This window comes from Cuculus canorus, chromosome 9 (genome assembly GCF_017976375.1).
Source record: "Cuculus canorus isolate bCucCan1 chromosome 9, bCucCan1.pri, whole genome shotgun sequence".
NCBI classification, from domain to species: Eukaryota; Metazoa; Chordata; class Aves; order Cuculiformes; family Cuculidae; genus Cuculus; species Cuculus canorus.
Genome location: NC_071409.1, coordinates 2,663,586 through 2,684,034, shown reverse-complemented (window position 1 = coordinate 2,684,034; position 20,449 = coordinate 2,663,586). Strand labels below are relative to the sequence as shown.

The window sequence follows — 20,449 nt, the reverse complement described above, 5'->3', positions numbered from 1 at the left end:
GGTCTTCAGTAAACATTTTAATGAGAAGAAGCTGTCAGTTGCTGTGTATCTGTCTGTACTTCAGCTAAGAAGAGCTGGCATACAGGCTATTACTAGAATAAAAAGGGTGGCAGGATATAGCATTGTTAATCTACCAAAACAGCTCCAAAAGCATCATAACAAGTGGCAAAAACCACATAGGTTTAATTCCTGGGAGGTGATGTAAAAGCCTTGCTTGTAAAGATAAAGACAAAACTGGAGAGTTTCTAGGCCCTCAACAGGGGGACAAACAAAAAACATTAGGATCCAACAATAATCATACTATGAAATAGCCTGACGGAGAATAGTAGATCTGTTGGTGTTTGAAAGGGGCGTTGGAACCTAGTTTGATGCTATAGGAGAAGAGAAGCGCGCTTGTCATGGAGATGCCTGGCGGGAACACAGGAGATCACAAGCCAGATGTGCTTTAAAACCTTGTGTGCAGGAGGTCAGGTGACTTACAAACTTTTAAAGTACTGCATGCGGCTTCGTGAGCCTATTTCTAATCTGCATTACAAGAAAGTAACAGCACTCGTGCTGTGTTTTGCATGACTATGCCCAAAGGGCCTCCGCTGCTACTGCAGTTATTCAAACCGGCAAAATTATATGAACAATATATTGTTCATCTGAAGTTGCAGTTCTAGAGTCGAAAACAGTTGCTAAAGGCGGACTGAAGCTAATGGACTGTTTCCACTGCCAATAAACACAAGTTTGAGGACCCTTTGGGGTAAGTCGTTTATGCCTATGGTGAAATAATTTAGGGCACTAAAGAAATAAGAAGTGCTATTTAAAAAAGCATAGTAGGCCATTTTGCAGGCATTCTGAGGTTAGAGGTTAATAGATATGTTCTGAGCAATGCTGCATATGTAGCTTCTTTCACTGCTAAGCCTCCTCCTTGATTGCTTTCCCTTTCAGTTGTTCGACAGGGAGCTGTGCATTAAACAGCTGCGATATTCAGGGATGATGGAGACCATCCGGATCAGGAAAGCTGGCTACCCCATTCGCTACAGCTTTGAGGAGTTCTTTGAGAGATACAGAGTTCTGCTACCTTGGTCTCTTCGGGAACAGGTGTGTTAGCACAAAATTGGTCTAAGCCTAATTAACTCCTCCTAATGAGGAGAGCTGTCACCACAGTTACAGTAGCTAAATACCTACATACTCACTGGGACCTTAGTTGAAACGGTACAAGTGCTTTTAGGTCCAGCTGTCCTTCACCTACTCCACACAGACATCCCAGGCAGGAGGGCATCCCCGTTGCCCTCAGATGTTTCTTTTCTGTAATCACACTTCTCTGAGGTCTCTAACATCCTCCTTGCACTTGAACTCTGGAATGCTTGGCGACGTGCTCATGTTCCTCCTGTTCTTGACCGTGGAGCTGAAGCACTTTCACTCATTATACTGTCAGCCCAGAGGTCTATAAGACCTCATCTGTTTCTATTCTTCGCCCTTTGAAACACAGGGCAATAGAACCTTACATAGTGCTCTGTGTGTCCAACCAAGCCCTAACCTGACGATGCTTTTGCACATCAGCTGAAGAACGATGCTCGGCAGAGCTGTATCAGCATCTCTGAAGCAGTGCTGGGCAAGGATGAAAGCTGGCAAGCTGGAAAGACCAAGATTTTCCTTAAAGTAAGTAGAAAGGGCAATTTGTTGTCCCTTCTCCTGAAAAAATGCTTACTTCACAGTAGTGCTTGACCCGCTTGTGCAAGAGTGGTGACCCAGAAGGACTGGGTTCTCTTCTAAACTCTCTCTTGCATCTGAGGCTGGATCTTTGTACCTGAAGGCCAAGTAATTTAATGACATGGCTTGGTGCAGGAGAGGCTGATCCTGTTCCTGCACTCCAGTGTTGCAGCTATAAACAACAGGGTGCCTTGAGCACTCTGGACGTGAGCATAAAAAAGAACTGCATACCAGCACAGGGTTGCAGAGGACTTCCTTGCCTGGAGCATTCTCCCAGGTAAAACGTCTTAGTGCAGGCAGATTCCTTTCTTGTTTGTGGCTACAGCCAGACATGGTGTGGTCAGGTGGTGATTCGGGGACTCTTTCAGACTACGTATCCAGTTTTCAGAAGTGTGGGGGTGTCTGCTCAGCTGGAATATCCATGCTTTCTGTTAACAGGATCATCACGACACAGTACTGGAGCTGCGACGCCAAAGTATACTCACAGATAAGGTTCTTCTTATCCAGAAGGTGATGAGAGGATTGAAGGACAGGTCAGTGATCTTACAGAAGGGAATCCGCTTTGGTTTGAAGCAGGAATCTTTGTGGTGAGGTTTAACACACTCTGTGAAGCATTTTTGAGTATGAAATGGAATAATCCATACCTTCCACTAGCCCTGAGCTCAGTCCTCATCACATGACAGTGCATCTATGCAGATTTTGCACAAGATTTGTTATGAATCAGTTTCTTTTTTCTCGTGCTACGTTTCAAAACGTAGGGCTGTGGCACATGCAGATTTTATGAAGGGGAAGGGCTGGAAGAAGGATTCACACTTCTTAATATTTCTAGTAAAGAGTAGGTATCCAGAAAGCAGGAAATCCATAAGGAATCTGTGTCCTTCTCAGAGCTGCAAGGACACTCTTTCATAGAATGCTTCTTTGATACAAGACAGAAGAGAACCAGATAGAAACTAACTAGCCCTTCTCTTTGCCAGAGATGCACAATTCTTGCATTTTGTCTGATTTAGTTTGAGATATCTTCAGAAGTGAAATTTAGTCACTGCCAAGTAAGCGTTGTCCCCATTAAATGCTTTACATCATGATTGGCACTAACTAGTCTTATATCCTCCAACGAGAACCATGATCTAGAACTGAATTCTGGTTCGGTTTAGAAATATACTTGACAGTAGAAAAGCAAGAACGATAAAACATGATGAAGGCCCAAAACCTTCCCCCTTTTTTTCAGATGCTAACAGAGCATCATCTCTCTAAAAGCCTCACCTTGCTTTCATTTTTAAAGCATAAGAGCTACGTGCCACTTCTGACAGCCACAATGTGACAGCTTTTCCCGTGGGGAGTTCATCTTTCTCTGATGGGCTCCCAGCAGTTAGGACGCTGGGGAGTAAGTGGTCATCAGATGGGGAAGTTCACTTTCCCAGGTTTGGTACAAGGGCTTTTCCGTTCTTACGGAGCTCTCCTGCCACAGCAATGACTTTGGTCTGCAGTTGCTCTGAGTAATTTTGCAGCATTAAGGGCAAAATCAGCTTGAATGTGTCGAGGAGCATTAGTAATACTTCTGTCTCACCCTCTCTGCTAGCAAATGGATAGCAAAGCAAGCAGGAAAACACTTCATGAGCTCAACTGATTTATGGTGCTGCTTCACTTGCAGAAAAGGTCAGGCAAAACAGCCTATTTTGGCTTTTCCTTCAGAACATGGAACCAGGCAAAATGTTTAAGTGCTGAAAATTTTGGATCACGTGGTACCAAAATATCTGACCAGACCAATCTTTCTGCTGTGACACTTTCTAGAAGCGGGAAGAAAAGCCCTCGCTGAGCTTCTAACTTGCCCTGGCAAGATGTCTACTAATAATTCAGGTGGTTAGTTTAATGATAGCTTTCCTGGCTCTAGTGTGCCAAGACAGCAGACAAAGCTGAGACCCCATAAATGGGAAAAATACCCCATGACCTTATTCTTTCCTATTATCATAAGAAGCAGCAGAAATAACCTGTTGTTTGTCACCTCATCTGTCTGTTTGCTTAGGAAGCAGTTTCTGAAGCAGAGGAAGTCTGCTGTAGCTATTCAGTCAGCCTGGCGCGGCTACTGCTGCCGGAAGGATTTCAGAATGGTAAGATGCAGGGGTATATATATAAATATTCATTTTTTTAATACATACATACACACACATATGTATTTGTGTGTATGTTTTTATATATTATGCCCTGCCAGACTCAGTGGAGTATTAAGACTGAAGATTTTCACAACTAAAGGGAGGAGAGACAAGACAGCAGGGGGTAAAGTCCTAGGAGGGCTGTGGGACTTCTCAGGGCTTGCTGAACCTGTGACATTTCTGCGTTCTGGTGAAATAATAACCCAACTAACCTCTGGCAAGCCTAGCTCCAGCGACCTAACATGTGTGTGATCCCACACTTCTAGTCAGGAGTCCAAGGCTAGCATTTGTCCATCACCACTATGCCATGAGCAAAGTGTCTTCCACAACTTCTACAGGAAAACTAGGAATCTGAAAAAAAATACCAGAAAAATCATTATCTCAGTCTCACATTATTAAATATTTTGACTGATCTTCTCTAGATGGTGGGTTTTCTGTGTGGGGAAAGCTACACCATCTTGGGGACACTCACATACCGTGGATTTGTGTATCAGGGATTATTATTAATATATCCCTTACATCCCATTCATGAGGGGCAGGAGGAGGAACGGCCAATTTCAGTCAGAAACATTTTCTATTCTGCACCAGCGATGCAATTCCTGTCTGAAGAGCCAGGCTGTTGTCCTGCACTCTGCCCCACCTGCCCTCTCTCGGCATCATCACACCCATCTCTCCAAGGAGATTTTCTCCCATTCTCTTGGTCTTATTTCTGCTCTCCTCCTTCCCTTGCCATAATCCCAGGCTACCACTGTCCCTTCCTGGAGCCAGTCCCTAGAACAGCTCCCCAAAAGAACTCTCTATATATCCAGTTTTAAAAGCCTATAACTGGCAGAAACTAAAGCATAAAGGGCAGTATCACATTAGCCCCTTCCAGTGTCTTTATCTAGCTGATGAATTCTGTCATCTACTCATCCCAAATTACTCCCATTCTCAATGGCTCTGACCCATAATCACTTGTTTTTCCCCCATCTCCTCCAGCTCATGCTGGGTTTCGGGCGCCTGCAGGCCCTCTACCGCAGCCGACAGCTTGCTAAACAGTACGAAGCAACCCGGGCTCACATCATCAGGCTTCAAGCCATGTGCCGTGGTTATCTAATGCGTCAAAAGATAGAAGAGCAGAAGAAAGCTGTCTGTGTTATACAGGCATACGCAAGGGGCATGTTTGCTCGCCGAACCTACCAGAGGATGAAGAGGGAGGTAAGCTCACAGATACTTTGGAAACACATTGTTTCTATGAGGTTCTGACACAGATTTAATGACCAGGAAGTGTTGGCACTGGATGTGGATATTTATTGCAGGATACTTTATTTTGAGCTCTTGTCAAGTATGAAAACAGAGTTTTAAGCAGACTGATCTTGTTTCCATTTGCTTTCTGTGTTCATTAGCACGGATCCAAACTTCATTGGCAGAGCTGAAAGGTTTATGACAGAAGGGAGGAGAAAATATAAGATACTTTTGTGTATCAGTCACTGCTGCAAGGGAAGATCAGTTCCTACAGTAAGGCCTGATATTCCAGAGGGAATCCTCACGCAGTGTGTCTTGGCATGCGCTGCCAGGGGAAAACCTGCACATGTCACCTGGGCTGTCCGTAGCGTATGGAAGGCCTTTCATAGAATCATCATAGAATTACTAGGTTGGAAAAGACCTCTTAGATCATCAAGTCCAACAAAGATGGTTTGCAGATCTCTGCCTGTGGTGTGTTCCCAAAAATGTCAAATCTAGAACTGACTCCCTGTTAGGATGAAGTCCAGGCATGGACAGCTTGTTAATGGCAGAAGGGAGCCATCGCTGTAGCTGTGCAAACAGTCGTAGAATGGCCCTGTTGTCCACAGAACCAGTGCAAGCTGGAAGCCAGGAACATCCGCTTGGAAGAAGAGAAACGCCTCCTCCAAGTCCTTGGACCAGTGAAAGCAAGGGAAGAAGCTATGAGGTTAGAAAAGGTAGGTATGTTGGTGGAACAATGCTGACTGCCATCTTCCTTGGCCAACAAGATGGCTTGCCCAGCTCACACCTGCGGACTTGCTTAAAGACCTAAGCTATAATTTAGTAGAACACAGACATAGTTGTAAACCTGTTTGTAACAATGATTTAGAAATGAGCCAAGGCCAACACAAGGACGTTTCTGTTTGCAGTATGAGCTTAAAGTGCGCTTTAGCCAAACATGCGCAATGCTATCACTGGCCCAGGTTGCCCAGAGAGGTGGTCGCTGCCCTGTCCCTGGAAGCATTCAAGGTCAGGTTGGATGAGTCTGTGAGCAACTTGATCAAGTTGAAGATGTCCCTGCTTACTGCAAGGGGATTGGACTGGATGATCTTCATTGTGCCTTCCAACCCAACCCATTCTATGACTCTATTAAATAAAGCTCCTGACACAATACATGTTGAAATTTTAACTAATGTGGGGGGTTCTGCTGTTAGGAATTCTGTGTTTTTCCTGTATTATCTCTTGGTGATGTAGTTCTTGGTAAATTGCACATCATTCGTAATAGGCCAATAGTCTACAAGGACAGCTGGAAGAGCAAGGCCCTCCTGCTGGCGTGCTAGGCCTTTGTGACTGCTTAGCACAAGCAACATTTGACTTCACATTTCACCTCTGCACTAGCAGAGGTGGACCTTGCTGTCATAACACCAGGGTAATAGTGTTTAATCCTCACACCCATTCATTCTAGCAGAGTGATATTCCCATCATGCCTAACCAACTTCTGTGTTTAAAGGAACACCTGGCTACTCTGGAGAGAGAGGAAGCAGAAGCGAGCCAAAGGAGGAATGCTCTTGCCAATAATCCAACAAATGACGACGTTATCAGTGACCAAGAAATGGTGGACAAAATTTTTGGGTTTTTACCTGCTATGATTGGAGGCCAAGAAGGACAGGCTCCTCTGGGGTTTGAGGTACAGAGCTGCAGACCGGTAATGGGTCATGTTCATCCCCTGTGTGAGTCCAATGACCTTGAAATTCTATCAGTGGTCAATTCTGTTTGAGCTTCTCTGCAGTAAAAAATGTCACGCAAATTAGTCATCTAGACAGTCTCGTCAGGAACTGCTTTTGGAGGTCAGCTCTCAGATAGTTTTGGTGACACGCAGTTTGGGGACTGTGTCTTCAAAAGCTGCTGCACATCTGATTCTTTGGCCCAGAAAACCCTCACCAAGTAGTACCATTGTCTGCATTTTGGCACCAACCACATGATCTGCTGACAGTGCTCTCAGTGATTTTCTGGCTGACCCAAGCTGTAAATTCATGACCGAAATTACCCCACGTTCTTAAAAATATTGAGGTATACTGGTCCTGACAGCTGTGGAGGATGAAATGGGGTAGGGAGAGGTAGGCAGAGTAAAATGGGCTTTTAGTGCAGGATGTAAAAGCACCTGCAGTTTTCAACAGCAATGTTCTTGCTGATTTCCAAGAGAGGAAAGCCATATAGAATGGATGCATCTCAGAAGGAAAAGTTCTGAGTCCAAATGATCTTTTGGTAGCAGCTGCAAATGGCATTGGGGTCAGGTGGAAAGCAAAATTACAGAGGACCTAGGACCGAGAATAACAAAAAAAAGAGGGAAAAAAGAAAAAGAAATTAACATAAAATAAGGATTTCAGAGTACAGGGAAAGAAAATATTCTTCTTCCTCATGTTCTGCACAGGACTTGGAAACAAAGCCTAACAAGCTGGATGAGGTGGACCTGGACATGGTTCCCATGAGTGTGGAGCTAGAAGAGGAAGCAGATGGCCTAGAAGAGTTCACTTTCCCAAAGTTTGCAGCTACGTATTTCCAGGGCTCGTCTACACATACCCACATCCGGAAACAGCTGCGGCACCCACTGCTCTACCATGATGACAAGGACAACGTCCTGGTACCTTGCTCTTTGTTGTTGAACCAGCTCCCTCCACAGCCCTGGCTTCTACAGCTCCCCTTCTCCTTGGGCCCTGCCACCTCTGGCACCGCCCTGGGAACCAGAGGCTTTAGAGCATAGCAGACAGTCGTAAGCACTTGCACAAAAGTAGTAGTTCCCATCAGCATCTTTTTTGGCCCTTTGCAGGCAGGCACTTCCCAGAGATAACTACACAAGATCTCTGGTCACCTTTACTCCTCTAAAGAGAGGCTCGTTTTGACTTCTCCAGATACCCTTTGGGGGCAAAAACAGACTGGAGAGAAGCGTCAGAGCTCACTTGTCTCTCTGCTTATCTAAGGGCTGCTGGTCTGTGAGTCAGGACAGACGGAGGAAGTCCAGGCCTCCAGTGTTTCTGTTGAGCCATAGTGGGACTGAGGAGGGGATTTTTCCTTGATGCTAAGCTGCACTGCAGAATGGAGGATCCAAAAACTTCATTATTACTTGGCTTGAGAGCTCCTGGAAGAGCTTGCTCCACTAATTGTCTGTCCCAGTGGCTTAAAGGCAGAGTGCAGGTCAGCCAAGATCTCTTGGCCTCTCTCCAGCCACAGCACGGCTGCAAGGTGCCAATGCAGCGACTGGGGGCTCAGCACCCACAGAGCAAATCTGATATTCCTACTAGAGCTGCACTCTCTTTCTTTAGCACAAGAGTGTTATGAACGTTGCTTGAGATGTTTGAGATGTTGCTTGTCGTGTTTGAGATGAAAGTAAATTCCTGATGTAAATGGCAGGAGGAGGAGGGAAATTTTAACTGCTTGTACTGGGTAAAAGAAGAAAACGTTCTCATGTAAGCAGGAAGAAACAGCATGAGGCCATGGGTTCTCTTGGCAATGTCTGACTGTGATTTCTGCCACTACAGGCTTCTCTAGTCGTGTGGGTTATCATCCTGAGGTTCATGGGGGACCTGCCAGAGCCAGCAATGTTTGCCAAGAATGCCACCATCAAGAGCAACTCTGTAATGACACAGATATATGACACACTTGGCAGGAAAAACCAGGTCCAGTTCAGGAACGACAGCCCAAATATGGTGAGAGGAGCAGGCTATGGTTGTACCTTCATTTGCTTTCCTGCATTTCTGTGCTAGCCCTCCAAGAGTGAAAAAAAACCAAAGGAACCCTTTCATACTACTGTTCTTCAAGTGCCAGAAGTGCAAAAGGGCTCCTGTCAGTCCTAGAAGGACACTGCATCTCCTTCTGGCAGGAGGAGATGAAAAATATATCTCCGTTTGAGCATCTTTCCTTCCTTAATGAATCATCCTTGCTGTGCAGTAAACTAATTTTTTATAATGGTAATGTCTGTTGTAGAGAGAAAATAGAAAGTATAACAAGATTTCCAAGGGGATCTCTTCCCTGAAGCTGAAACGGTCATCCAAGTTGACCGGGAAGGTAAGAGGTAGAAATAAATTGCTTCCCCAAAGTCCCCTGTCTTCACCTTCTGACAGATGTTGTGTGGCAGCAGCCTCCCAGCTGGGAACTGGGACATTCGCTTCATCCTTTCCTGAAGAAGAGTGACCCCTGAACACAGGGAACAATTGGTTAGTGAGAACTGTTGGTATTACAGAACAGCTTGCCCAAAGCTTTGAGCAGACTGAGAACCGTGTACTATGGCTGCACAGGAGAGCACAAAAAAGTTCTCCTAGCCACTAAGAATAGTTCTGTTACACTGCATTTCACAAGTTAGCTTGGGCAGAGTGCCTGTCCTTAACTGCTCCTGCACTGAGCAGAAAGAGTTTTAGCCAGAAGGATGAAGAAGGAATATCTCTCATTTCTGGGGGAGCTGTCTGGTAAGAGGAAAGTTTTCCGGAACACTCTGAGGTTCTTCTTGGTTTCTTTCAGGTGACAGATCAGCTGAGAGGTGGGGAAGAGGCTTTCCAGGAGGACAGCTCGATCTCTGAGAGACCTATGTCCAACCTAGAAAAAGTGCACTTCATTATCGGCAACGCAATTCTGCGCCCTGCCATCAGGTAGGACATTTGTACTTCTTTTCTAGGGCCACGCACCCATTACATCAAGAAAATCCAGCATCCCTTCCATCCAAATGCTGGAAGTGTCTCACGTTTACCTCTGGGGATTCCTGACTGAAGGCCCAAGCTAGTCATGTAGAGCTGAGACTGTAGGACACGCTCCTTTTTGGAGGAGGTTGACCTCTAAAGGGTAGAGAATGACTCCTTTACTGCCTTTTCTGATGTCTTCACCTTGCAGTTAAGGTGAACTGCACCACATATGGCTTTCTGAGTACACAGTGAGGTAGAGCTCAGGGCTGTAACCCAATAACACCTGAAGGTGGAACACAGGCCTAGTATGAGGGAGTAGAAACACTTGGAAGAGTAAGAAATATGGAGATTATGTGCACTAAGTGTATGAGAAGTGTTCATAACCTCAGTTTCCCAGTATGCTGTTGTTGAACCCTCAAGCAACATCCCCAAATCAGAGGTGGCTGAAGGTCTGGCTTGCTGACTATACCGGCCGCTAGAAGAAATTCTGCTCACAAATGATGGGAGGCAGGACCTTAGGCCAAGCAAGATGTGAGGATAAGACAGAAGCTGGTTGGTTGTGACCTAAACCCCATCAATTTTTTGCTCCATTTTAGTTCATGCAGCACTTTTCTGTAACAAGTCGTGGGCTGCGTTCCTCTCAACATATTTGCTTTGTTCCGGTAAGATGCTCCAAGAAGCAGATCCTCAGCAGGCAAAAATTGCCTTCAATCAATGTACCATAATGGTCACAAGCTAAGCGTCTACTCCCTCAGCCTGTGTTTCATCATATGCACTATCTGGGAGCAAAGACCTCATCTATATTGTGTCCTCCTACATCAGACCTGCCAACTGTATCTTCCAAGAGTCCAGAAAACTTAAGATTATTTTTAAATAGCAGGTGGTTTTGTATGCAGCTTTTTTATCTGTTTCCATTTGTCCTTGCTGCAGGCAACTTCCCTTTCCAGAAGCTTCCTCTGCCCGAATTCCTCCATTCCTGCCGGAAGACTCACTCCAAATTTCCTAAAAATATAAAACCAAGCAGGGTATCCCCTTTACCTTATCCCCAAATCCACATATGAGCAGATAGACAAGAGCCATGAGACACAAGCTATGTACCGTGGAGAGCTTAGAGCTCTGACAGGTGAGGGAACAGCAGCACCATTTCACAGCTGGCTGACCCAGCAACTGTTAACCCTGCACAGCCACCCTCCTTGTCACCAGAGGTATGGCAGCACGGGAAATGCACTTGAATTGCTTGAGTAACAAGGGATGCAAAGGGCACCAAAACCACCTCGAGCCTTTCCCTGCCAAAGCTGATGGCAGTTCTTTCCCAGGGCTCATTTCCTCGCCAGCGTGGTTAAACCTAGCTCAGACCTACCTCATCATGCTGCAGTCATGCCAAGCTGGCAGTTCAGACAGTGAATCGCTATCTGTTGCTTTTACGTGTTTTATTACAGGGATGAGATTTATTGCCAGATTTGCAAACAGCTCACTGAAAACAGCAACAGGAGCAGCTATGCTCGAGGCTGGATCCTTCTGTCACTTTGCCTTGGTTGCTTTCCTCCCTCAGACACATTTGTGAAGGTACGTTACTAACGCTTCCTACAGCAGCTTCAATGCCTTGGCTGATCTGGTTTCTCGTGTATTCTGATGTTTTGATACAAATAGTCACATAAATTGTTTGGCTGCCGTAGCAGCTCATGCCATGATTTCAGCAGAAGCTCTCTCATAGAATTGTAGGATAGTTTGGGTTGGAAGGGACCTCAGAGCCCATCCAGTTCCAACCTCCTGCCATGGGCAGGGACACCTCCCACTGGATCAGGCTGCCCAAGGCCCCACCCCAACCTTTAACAGTTTCTGGTGAACTGATGGCTCTAATCTAGTCTAGCAGCTGCAGAAGATTCCTAGTATTTTACAAGGACTGGTGTCTCCTAACTCTTTCTTATGCCCTGTGTCTATAGTACCTGTTGAATTTCATCCACCACGGGCCTGCAGGCTATGCGCCGTATTGTGCTGAACGCCTGAGACGTACCTATGTCAACGGAGCACGGACTGAACCCCCAAGCTGGCTGGAACTTCAGGTACCAAGTCCATTTTGGCTTAATTATATTGATCTATGACATTTTATGCTGAGCTGCATTTAATAAAACCTGTGCTAAGAGATCTTCCCGAGTCCAATATTGGAAAGCAATTGCACAAGGGGATTGAAGACCAGCTGCTTCGGTCTGCACAGCTTCTTAGATACACCTCTTGTGGCTATTCTATTAACCTAAAGCCAGTGGAGGATGTAATTTAAGGTCTGTAACACAGGGAGATACCTGTATCCACTCAGAAGCCACAGGCCAGAACCACCTCCTGAGGGATGCACTTACCACTGTTTGTGGGAGAAACTAAGCAGTGCTTATGCTTTGAAAATGGAGAGGAAGCATGTGCGATAGGGCTACATCACTCTCCTCCTTCCTTTAAATGTCAGCCCAGTAATTACAAGTCTCACGCATGTGAACACCTAATCCCTTAATTGAAGACCTCAGTACAATTCCTTCCTAAATCTGAGTGACCCTAACATGCACCTCAAAGCGCTTGCTGTGTCTCCACTGATGCCTGTAAGGCAGTACCCAAAAGTCATCAGGCCAAACAGGGCTCTCAGAAAGCCTATCGGGCCACACTGTTATGTGATAATTAGCTGTGGAGTAGAGGGAACTTGATTCTGGTGCTGCTCCAGGGATGTAATTTATATTTAAGACTCGTCATTGAAGAAACTGTGTGGGTGTTGGAGATGTACTTGAAAGTTGCTGACTAGGATGTGCAGTGTGTGGAACTCTTCAGCCTAAATGCCTTCTTCATTCTTCACAGAAAAGTAAGGCTTGCCCATAATTTGTTTCTCCCATCTAACTCTGACTTACAGGCAACAAAGCAGAAGAAACCCATTATGTTTAACGTCACCCTGATGAATGGTCAAAGCATCACTGTCCCTGCAGACTCTGCTTCCATTGCCAAAGAGATCTGCCAGTTCATAGCAGATAAAACTAAACTGAAGGATGTTTTTGGTTTTTCGCTCTACATTGCTGTGTTTGATAAGGTAAAGTGTAGAAAAAAATTAGAATTAAAGCTCTTTTTTCTTTCTGAGGCATTGCTGCTATTTGCTGCTGTCCATCCAGCCTCCCTGAGGACTCCCTCTGACTTCCAGAAGTACCCCTGTCTCAGTCCTGGGCTCAAATCACCTCTGTTCTGAATCCCAGCTGAATCTCAGGACCTGATAATCCTATTCTGCCTATTCTGTAAAACAGACACACACAGCAGGATGACATCTTGGTTCTCAGTCAGGCATCAGCAGCAAAGAAATTAATTTGAAGGTGGCGTTTTTCTTTGGATTACAGCACCATTTGCACATGCACTTAAGGGGGTATACAGAGGACAAACAAAGTACGAGGAGACAAAGAGAAGATTTCAAACCAGAGCTCCTTTGACTTAACTTCCAACTTATTTTTCCTGATATCATCCCTGCACGTTAGAGCACACCCATTTACTAAATTACGACTTGCACATCCATCTGCTTACCTTTTCAGAGGTTTTCTTGCCATCAGGAGATGAGGAGCTTTGAGTTCATTGTCTACACGTGTCCAGATCCAAAGCAGGCATGTCAGTAACTGCAGTGTCCCTTTGTTCTAGGTCTGGTCACTGGGTGGGGGACGAGATCACGTCCTGGATGCCATCTCTCAGTGTGAACAGCTGGCAAAGGAGCGGGGCACACATGAACGCAATGCACCCTGGCGTCTTTACTTCCGCAAGGAAATCTTCACCCCCTGGCACAATTGCCAGGAGGATCCGATCAGCACTGATCTTATTTACCACCAAGTCATTCGTGGCATCCGCTTTGGAGAGTACCGTTGTGAGAAGGTGGGTCTCCTTATGCATCCTCCTGAGGAGATAAAACTACATTAACATTTCTCACAATTAAGAATCAGGAAAATGAATGAGGTTTCCCGTGGCTGTGAACAACCCTTCCCTTCTTAACATACAGTTCCTGTCCATGTGATTGCACCAACTGTCACACCATACATTTTCTTCTGCAACCACCAGTGCATGTGGCAGCTGGAGGCGTGACCAAGGGGACAGTTTAGGTCCTTTCAAAATGTCTTTGCTAATAATGTCTTTGATGCTGTGATTGTGCAAAGTTCATCTCTCATTATGCTGTCAAGATTTCTCCAGACAACAATGGAAAAACCCCCATTCCTAAACTGGCTTCAAGGTTGAATGAGATTAGCTGGACTTCATAACATCTTTCTATGCCTCTTTTAATGGATTGTTTCAGGAGGAGGATTTGGTGGAGATAGGTGCAAAATATTGTTACATCCAGTTTGGAGATTCCATCCACAACGAGCTTGTGCAGAAGGTGCTTCACGACTGTATCCCAGTGAAACAGCTGAAGTCCAAGCCCCTGGAGAAGTGGGTGAGCCTTATAACCTACGCACATGCTAAGGTAAGAGGTTTGTCTGGCACTTCGTGGTAAACACTATCAAGCAACAACTGCTGCTTCTTTCACCTTTCCTTTTATGAATAGTCTGTTGAGGGAAGAAGGAAAAATATTTGTTTGGATATCCCAAATAATTAATTAAGACTAGAAGAGCAAAGAACCTTTCCACTCACTTTTTCATATATGGCTCAGCAGAGGAACAGAACAAAAAAAGTACGTTTAAATCTCTGAATAGAGTATCTTTTAAGGTTGCATCTGGCAACGGAGTCAGGATGAGCATGGGATGGAATGATCCAGATGGGTTACCATTTCTATGGCACGCAAAGGGTGTTAGACTCTGAAAAGATCAGTCAGTGGTGGTTTGAGAGAGGACTGGAATTTTCATGCCTGCAGGCAGCCTCAGCTGCATGTGGCTTGGGTGCCTGGAGGCTGTTTCTGATTTGACTTTCTCCAAGGACCCTTGACACCAGTGATGGCAGAGGCCTGCTCTTTATTGTTTGCAGATCACGCAAACCAGATTTTACTAAGAAAACCTTGGCTATCTTTTTATATTGCAGGCCCCGTACACGCAGGACCGTCTCTCTCATCAGACTGTGAAGGAGCAGCTTGTAGATTTTGCTCGCTTTCAGTGGCCTTTGCTTTTTTCCCGATTCTTTGAAGTCACTAAGTTTTCAGGTAATGCCTGGAGCCTGGGAGTAGAGGACAGATATAAAAGCAATAGAGGAGGGCTTGTATGGTATTGATAAGGAGTTTATTCTGCTTTTTCAGGTCCCAGCTTGCCCAAGAACCACTTTATTGTGGCTGTAAATTGGAAAGGTATCTGCTTCTTGGATGAGTCAGAAAAGCGGCTCTTTGAGCTGACCTTCCCAGAGATCACTGGCATCCACACCAACAGGTGAGTGCCCCAGAAAGACAAGATACAAAAGAGGCACCTCTGCCCATATCCAGAAAGGGGTTTCCATGTAGGATGGAGGTGTACCTTCTCTACTGTCCCCCTGGGATCTGAGCCTGGAAATGTGGTTTAGCCTAAGTCTGGGAAACAGAAAGGGACAAGTTCTGAGCAAATTTAATAGTCGCCCAGTTACTCCAAAAGAAGGGTGTGCTTTTGTCTGTAATGAAGCACTTTTGTACAAAACATTGTGGAGTCCAGAGTGAACATGAGCCACTCCAGTCCTTCACACCTACCGAGAAGGCAAATTAAGGACTACAATACTCACTGTAAGGGAGTTGTCTGCAAGGAGGCGTAGGTGCCTTGGCTGTGACTGCAGGTGCGTCTGTAAGTTTTTCAGATGCTCTGGTAACTGTTGAATAATTCACAGGGCAGTGAAATCGTTTGGACAGAGTTGCACTCTCATCACACTTCGCGCTGAGGAGTTTGTCCTGACATCTGTAAACAGCGTTGTCATTGCTGAACTGGTGGTCATGTTCCTGGAAGGGCTGAAGAAGAGATCACGATTCGCTGTGGCAATGCACGAGAAAAAATCCCAAGGTAAGTCCTGTACCTTCGCTACAGGGTACTGAAGAAATCTTGAAACCCACAGCATTTGTTTGAAAGAGCTTGAAGGGAAGTGGGAGAACTTCAGCAAGAGTCTCTTTGCAGCATAGTGATCAGCTCAGCCATACAGAGCGTAAGACAATGTGGTTCAATACCATTGCATGCAAATTACCCTTCCTTCTCCCTTCTACATTTTGCATTTTTTCTTTATGGAATCATAGAATCACCAGGTTGGAAAAGACCTCTTAGATCATCGAGTCCAACCATTCCTATCTGCCACTAAACCACGTCCCTGAGCACCTCATCTACCCGTCTTTTAAACCCCTCCAGGGAAGGTGACTGCACCCCTCCCTGGGCAGCCTCTGCCAGCACCTGATGACCCTTTCTGTGAAAAATCTTTTCCTGATGTCCAGTCTGACCCTCCCCTGGTGCAGCTCGAGGCCATTCCACCTTGTCCTGTCCCCTGTCACTTGGGAGAAGAGCCCAGCTCCCTCCTCTCCACAACCTCCTTTCAGGCAGTTGTAGAGAGCAATGAGGTCTCCCCTCAGCCTCCTCTTCTCAAGGCTAAAAAACCCCAGGTCCCTCAGACGCTCCTCGTAACCCTTGTTCTCCAGCCCCCTCACCAGCTTCATTACCCTTCTCTGGAATTTAGATACTACGGTGTCCAACAACTCAACCTGCTTAAAGTGTAGAGTTGGATTTGGGCTCCCCCAAAATCCTCCCCCAAAAACCTTTCACAGAGGTGTTAAACGGGAAGTTTCTGTCCCATATAGTTGACTAGAACAGACAAGAGGGGTTTAGAGTGTACTTACCCACTTACTACTAGCACTTCACGTACTTACAGCTAGTGAGTTTCTTCCCATGACTTGCTGCCACTAATAGACACAAATTCAGCATCCATTTGAATCAAACAGAGTTCTGCCACTGCTCTCAGGGGATCAAAACCAGGCCCTCAGGTGACATGTAAGTGATATCTCTGAAGCGTTACTGGATGATTAGCTGTATTTATACAAACCGATTTTTATTGCTCATTGAAATCAAGCCTTCAAAACTACAATTCCCCTGTCTTTCACATTGCAATCCCCTTGCATTTTCTTGGTCTGTCAAGCCTGAACAGTACTCCTTTATGCTGTTTTCCAGAAGACCCTGCCGTCCTGTCCTTCAAGAAGGGAGACTTGCTAGTCTTCACTGAAGACAAAAGACTGGATGCAGACACTGGTTGGATCAATGCCCAGAATGAAAGGACAGGCAAAACAGGGAATGTATTTTTGGAAGACATCTACATCATCCCTTCTCTCACAAAACCCTCTAGTCAAGTGCTGGTAAGAAAAGCTGAGCACTCTCTTTGAGAAGACTGGAAGATAAATGATAACAGCAGTGTTAAATATGATTGAATTTATAACTGGAAGTTAATTGTTCTTCCAAAGTCAGACAAGTTCTATTACCTCCCATTGAAGCAAAGCATTTCTCTTCTGTCCTGTCTGAAAACAAAACTAAACCTAGCCCAAACTCTAAGGAGAAGACTGCAGTTGCACAAAAGCAATGACTTTGAAAAAGAACGGTCTGTTCACCATTAGGGATTTCAGTGTCTGACACTGGTAGCAATCAAGAGAAATGGGAGAGCAGCTGAATTTTCCTGTGTACCCACTAGGCTTGATTGGTGATCACGTCAGGTGTCAAGGGAGGCCCTAAGTGCAGCAGGTAGCTTTGAAAGAATGTAGTCTTCAAGGGAGTCAGCACAAGGTTTCCCACTGATCAGTCTGCTAATGATTTTGCCTTTGGTTTTGGAGACTCAGTATATTGGATGCTGTGATAACAAGTAAAAAACTGAAAGAATTGTGGAAAACCACACCTGTGGTCAGCAGGTCTCCTTTTGACAAGTGTTCTACTTTGGATAATCACACACATTCCGATGGCCACCACTCTTATGTCTATGGAAATTACTTCCTTGAGCCTCGTACTCCTACTCTTTCTTGAGTGTCTGAAAGATGCTGCTTAGGGGACAGAAGATCTCCTGCAGTCCAGAGCACTCGAGCTCAGTATACAGCATCGGCGGGTATATGCTGAGTGACACCTGACAATACGTGCACAGACCTGCATTCGTGTGACATCTCTGCATGGCTATGTCATTCCAGAGCTTGCTGATGATGTCTCCAGACCAGAGGAGGACTGCTTCACAGAACTCCTACGTGGAGGAACCCGATGAAGAGGATCTCAAAGTGAAGCCTTACACCCTGGAGGAGTTCTCCTATGAACATTTCAGGTGAAGCTCTCTATGTAGTGTGCACCCTCGAAAAGTTCTTGCTGATCTTCAGTGATCCTTAAATCTTAGGATGTTAATGGTATCTCCCATTTCTATTTGGGTTCCTTCTCTTTGTTCCCTGTAATTAAGTGTGACTTTGGACGTGCAGAGATCCTTGAAAATGGCCCACTTGTATCTTTTGTCTGCAGAAATGCAGAGTGAAAGGTAGAAGAACCCCAGCTGGACTTTTTTTCTTTCCAGCAGGCTTCCTTCCTTCTCACCCATGCTTTAGTGCTTGCAAGCTACTGAGGATACAGAACATCTCAGGCCTTGGAGAGCAAGGGAAAAATTAACCTTTTAAAACCACTCTTCTTTTTGCAAGCCTTCTGCCTTCTGCATCTACAAGAAAGGACATTTTTCTGTTCTTGTTGACCTGTGTAATCAAAGGAGATATACGGTCACTGTCTTGGGAAAGAATGTGCCTAGGGATAAGTCTTTGTGATACAACCTCCTATGTTCATGGCAATGCTAATCCAGTAACATTTTATTGCCTACACTTGTCTTCATTCAGGTCTCCCGAGAAAGAATCCATCAGCAAAGCTGTTCTCCAGAAATCCCGTGGGCGCAGTCAGCTGTGGGCACACTCTAAGGAGCCCTTAAAACAGCCCTTGCTGAAGACAGCGTGCACAGACCCTGATCTTCGGGACTTGGCTTGTCAGGCATTCATTGATATCCTTTCACTCTTGTGCTGTGGGACTAAGGAGGAGGCAGAGCTACCTCCACTAAACCACCTCCACTGAGATAAGACCGTACCTGTGTTACAAGGGATACATTTACATCAAGGTGGGGGGTATCAACTGTGAGTGATTTCCTGTTCTTTCCCTTGCCGACAGAAGAAAGGTGCCTATTCCCTCCCAGTGCTCCACAAGCCCTAACTGAGAATTCGGCTTTAGGAACAAGTGACATTGGCTCACTTCGCTGAGAATTCGGCTTTAGGAACGAGTGACATTGGCTTACTTAACTAAGAATGTGGCTTTAGGAACGGGTGACATTTCCTGCATGTGCCCAGAGCAAGCAGCTAATAGAGTACAAGTCACAGCCAAACAGTGACTGCTGCTTAGGGGAAGGAGTAGGGGACAGGCAGAGAACATGTTCCAGACCCTCCTCCCAGCATTTGCCACTTCGACATCAACAGGGTCACTGTCACAGAATCACAGAATCACAGAATCACCAGGTTGGAAAGGACCCATTGGATCATCGAGTCCAACCATTCCTAACACTCCCTAAACCATGTCCCTCAGCACTTCATCCACCCGTTCCTTAAACACCTCCAGGGAAGGTGACTCGACCACCTCCCTGGGCAGCTGTTCCAGTAGCCAATGACTCTTACTGTGAAGAATTTTTTTCTGATATCCAACCTGAACCTCCCCTGACGGAGCTTCAGGCCATTCCCTCTTGTCCTGTCCTCTGTCACTTGGGAGAAGAGGCCAGCTCCCTCCTCTCCACAACCTCCTTTCAGGTAGTTGTAGAGAGTAAGAAGGTCTCCCCTCAGCCTCCTCTTCTCCAGGCTAAACAACCCCAGCTCTCTCAGCCGCTCCTCGTAAGACTTGTTCTCCAGCCCCTCACCAGCTTTGTTGCTCTTCTCTGGACACGCTCCAGAGTCTCAACATCCTTCTTGTGGTGAGGGGTCCAGAACTGAACACAGTATTCAAGGTGCGGTCTCACCAGTGCTGAGTACAGAGGGAGAATCACCTCCCTGGACCTGCTGGTGACCCCATTTCTGATATAAGCCAAGATGCCATTGGCCTTCTTGGCCACCTGGGCACACTGCTGGCTCATGTTCAGTCGGCTGTCAACCAGCACCCCCAGGTCCTTCTCTTCCATGCAGCTCTCCAGCCACATTAGGATCCAGACGAGAACTCCCATTTCCCTTCCAAAATCGGCCTGCTTTTGTCCTTAACAGCACATCCACCCATCATGAAATTCATGGGGGACTATCCCTCCAAACAGGCACACTCCTCTGTGGAAGTCACTGACCAGATATTTGTAGCCGCTATCCAGGAGGAGGTCCTGCGGGATGAGATTTACTGTCAGATTATGAAGCAACTGACTGAGAACAGAAACAGGTACTCACCTGGGTGCAACCATCCTGCAAAGCCGGGGCACAGGTGGTGATCAGGATTCTCTGCTACACCAGTGCAGAGCAGGGACAGAGGGGAAGAACAGCCAAATGTTGGAGGGACAGCTTCCCATCCCCCCTCTTCCAGGCAGTGCTGTGGGGCTCACCTTTGTGGAGCGCTCAGGACCACAACCTGGCAGTGACAGGTCAGAGCAGGACCATTATTGTCACCTTGAGCTGCTGCTGTGCTCCACCAGCATTCAACGTTCATCTCTGGGCAGGCAAGGTGTTACTGAAGCCCTCTTAGTCCAAAGGCAATCTGTGGAGGAAAATGGAGCTCTTGCATGCATTCAGTGACTGCGCTGCCAGCCCTCCCTTTGTTTAAGTTTCCCAGTATTTCCCTTATCAGTATTTCCAGT

General features: G+C 46.0%; 1 protein-coding gene across 7 annotated transcripts in view; it reads left to right on the top strand.

The window, feature by feature from the left end:
* Positions 1 to 20,449, top strand: part of MYO7B (myosin VIIB) — a 58,094-nt gene that overhangs the window by 25,002 nt on the left and 12,643 nt on the right. For 6 of the 7 annotated variants that reach the window (XM_054074127.1, XM_054074128.1, XM_054074126.1 and 3 more), the window contains 23 exons: positions 934 to 1,086; positions 1,549 to 1,647; positions 2,137 to 2,231; positions 3,719 to 3,803; positions 4,824 to 5,042; positions 5,678 to 5,785; positions 6,559 to 6,735; positions 7,480 to 7,689; positions 8,585 to 8,752; positions 9,030 to 9,110; positions 9,561 to 9,688; positions 11,158 to 11,284; positions 11,662 to 11,781; positions 12,606 to 12,779; positions 13,370 to 13,597; positions 14,013 to 14,180; positions 14,732 to 14,849; positions 14,943 to 15,069; positions 15,494 to 15,663; positions 16,810 to 16,991; positions 17,805 to 17,932; positions 18,483 to 18,640; positions 19,884 to 20,037. In XM_054074127.1, the coding sequence (XP_053930102.1) occupies positions 934 to 1,086; positions 1,549 to 1,647; positions 2,137 to 2,231; positions 3,719 to 3,803; positions 4,824 to 5,042; positions 5,678 to 5,785; positions 6,559 to 6,735; positions 7,480 to 7,689; positions 8,585 to 8,752; positions 9,030 to 9,110; positions 9,561 to 9,688; positions 11,158 to 11,284; positions 11,662 to 11,781; positions 12,606 to 12,779; positions 13,370 to 13,597; positions 14,013 to 14,180; positions 14,732 to 14,849; positions 14,943 to 15,069; positions 15,494 to 15,663; positions 16,810 to 16,991; positions 17,805 to 17,932; positions 18,483 to 18,640; positions 19,884 to 20,037 (3,377 nt within the window). The remainder of the gene's footprint in view (positions 1 to 933; positions 1,087 to 1,548; positions 1,648 to 2,136; positions 2,232 to 3,718; positions 3,804 to 4,823; positions 5,043 to 5,677; positions 5,786 to 6,558; positions 6,736 to 7,479; positions 7,690 to 8,584; positions 8,753 to 9,029; positions 9,111 to 9,560; positions 9,689 to 11,157; positions 11,285 to 11,661; positions 11,782 to 12,605; positions 12,780 to 13,369; positions 13,598 to 14,012; positions 14,181 to 14,731; positions 14,850 to 14,942; positions 15,070 to 15,493; positions 15,664 to 16,809; positions 16,992 to 17,804; positions 17,933 to 18,482; positions 18,641 to 19,883; positions 20,038 to 20,449) is intronic. The other variant, XM_054074131.1, reaches the window with a different exon arrangement.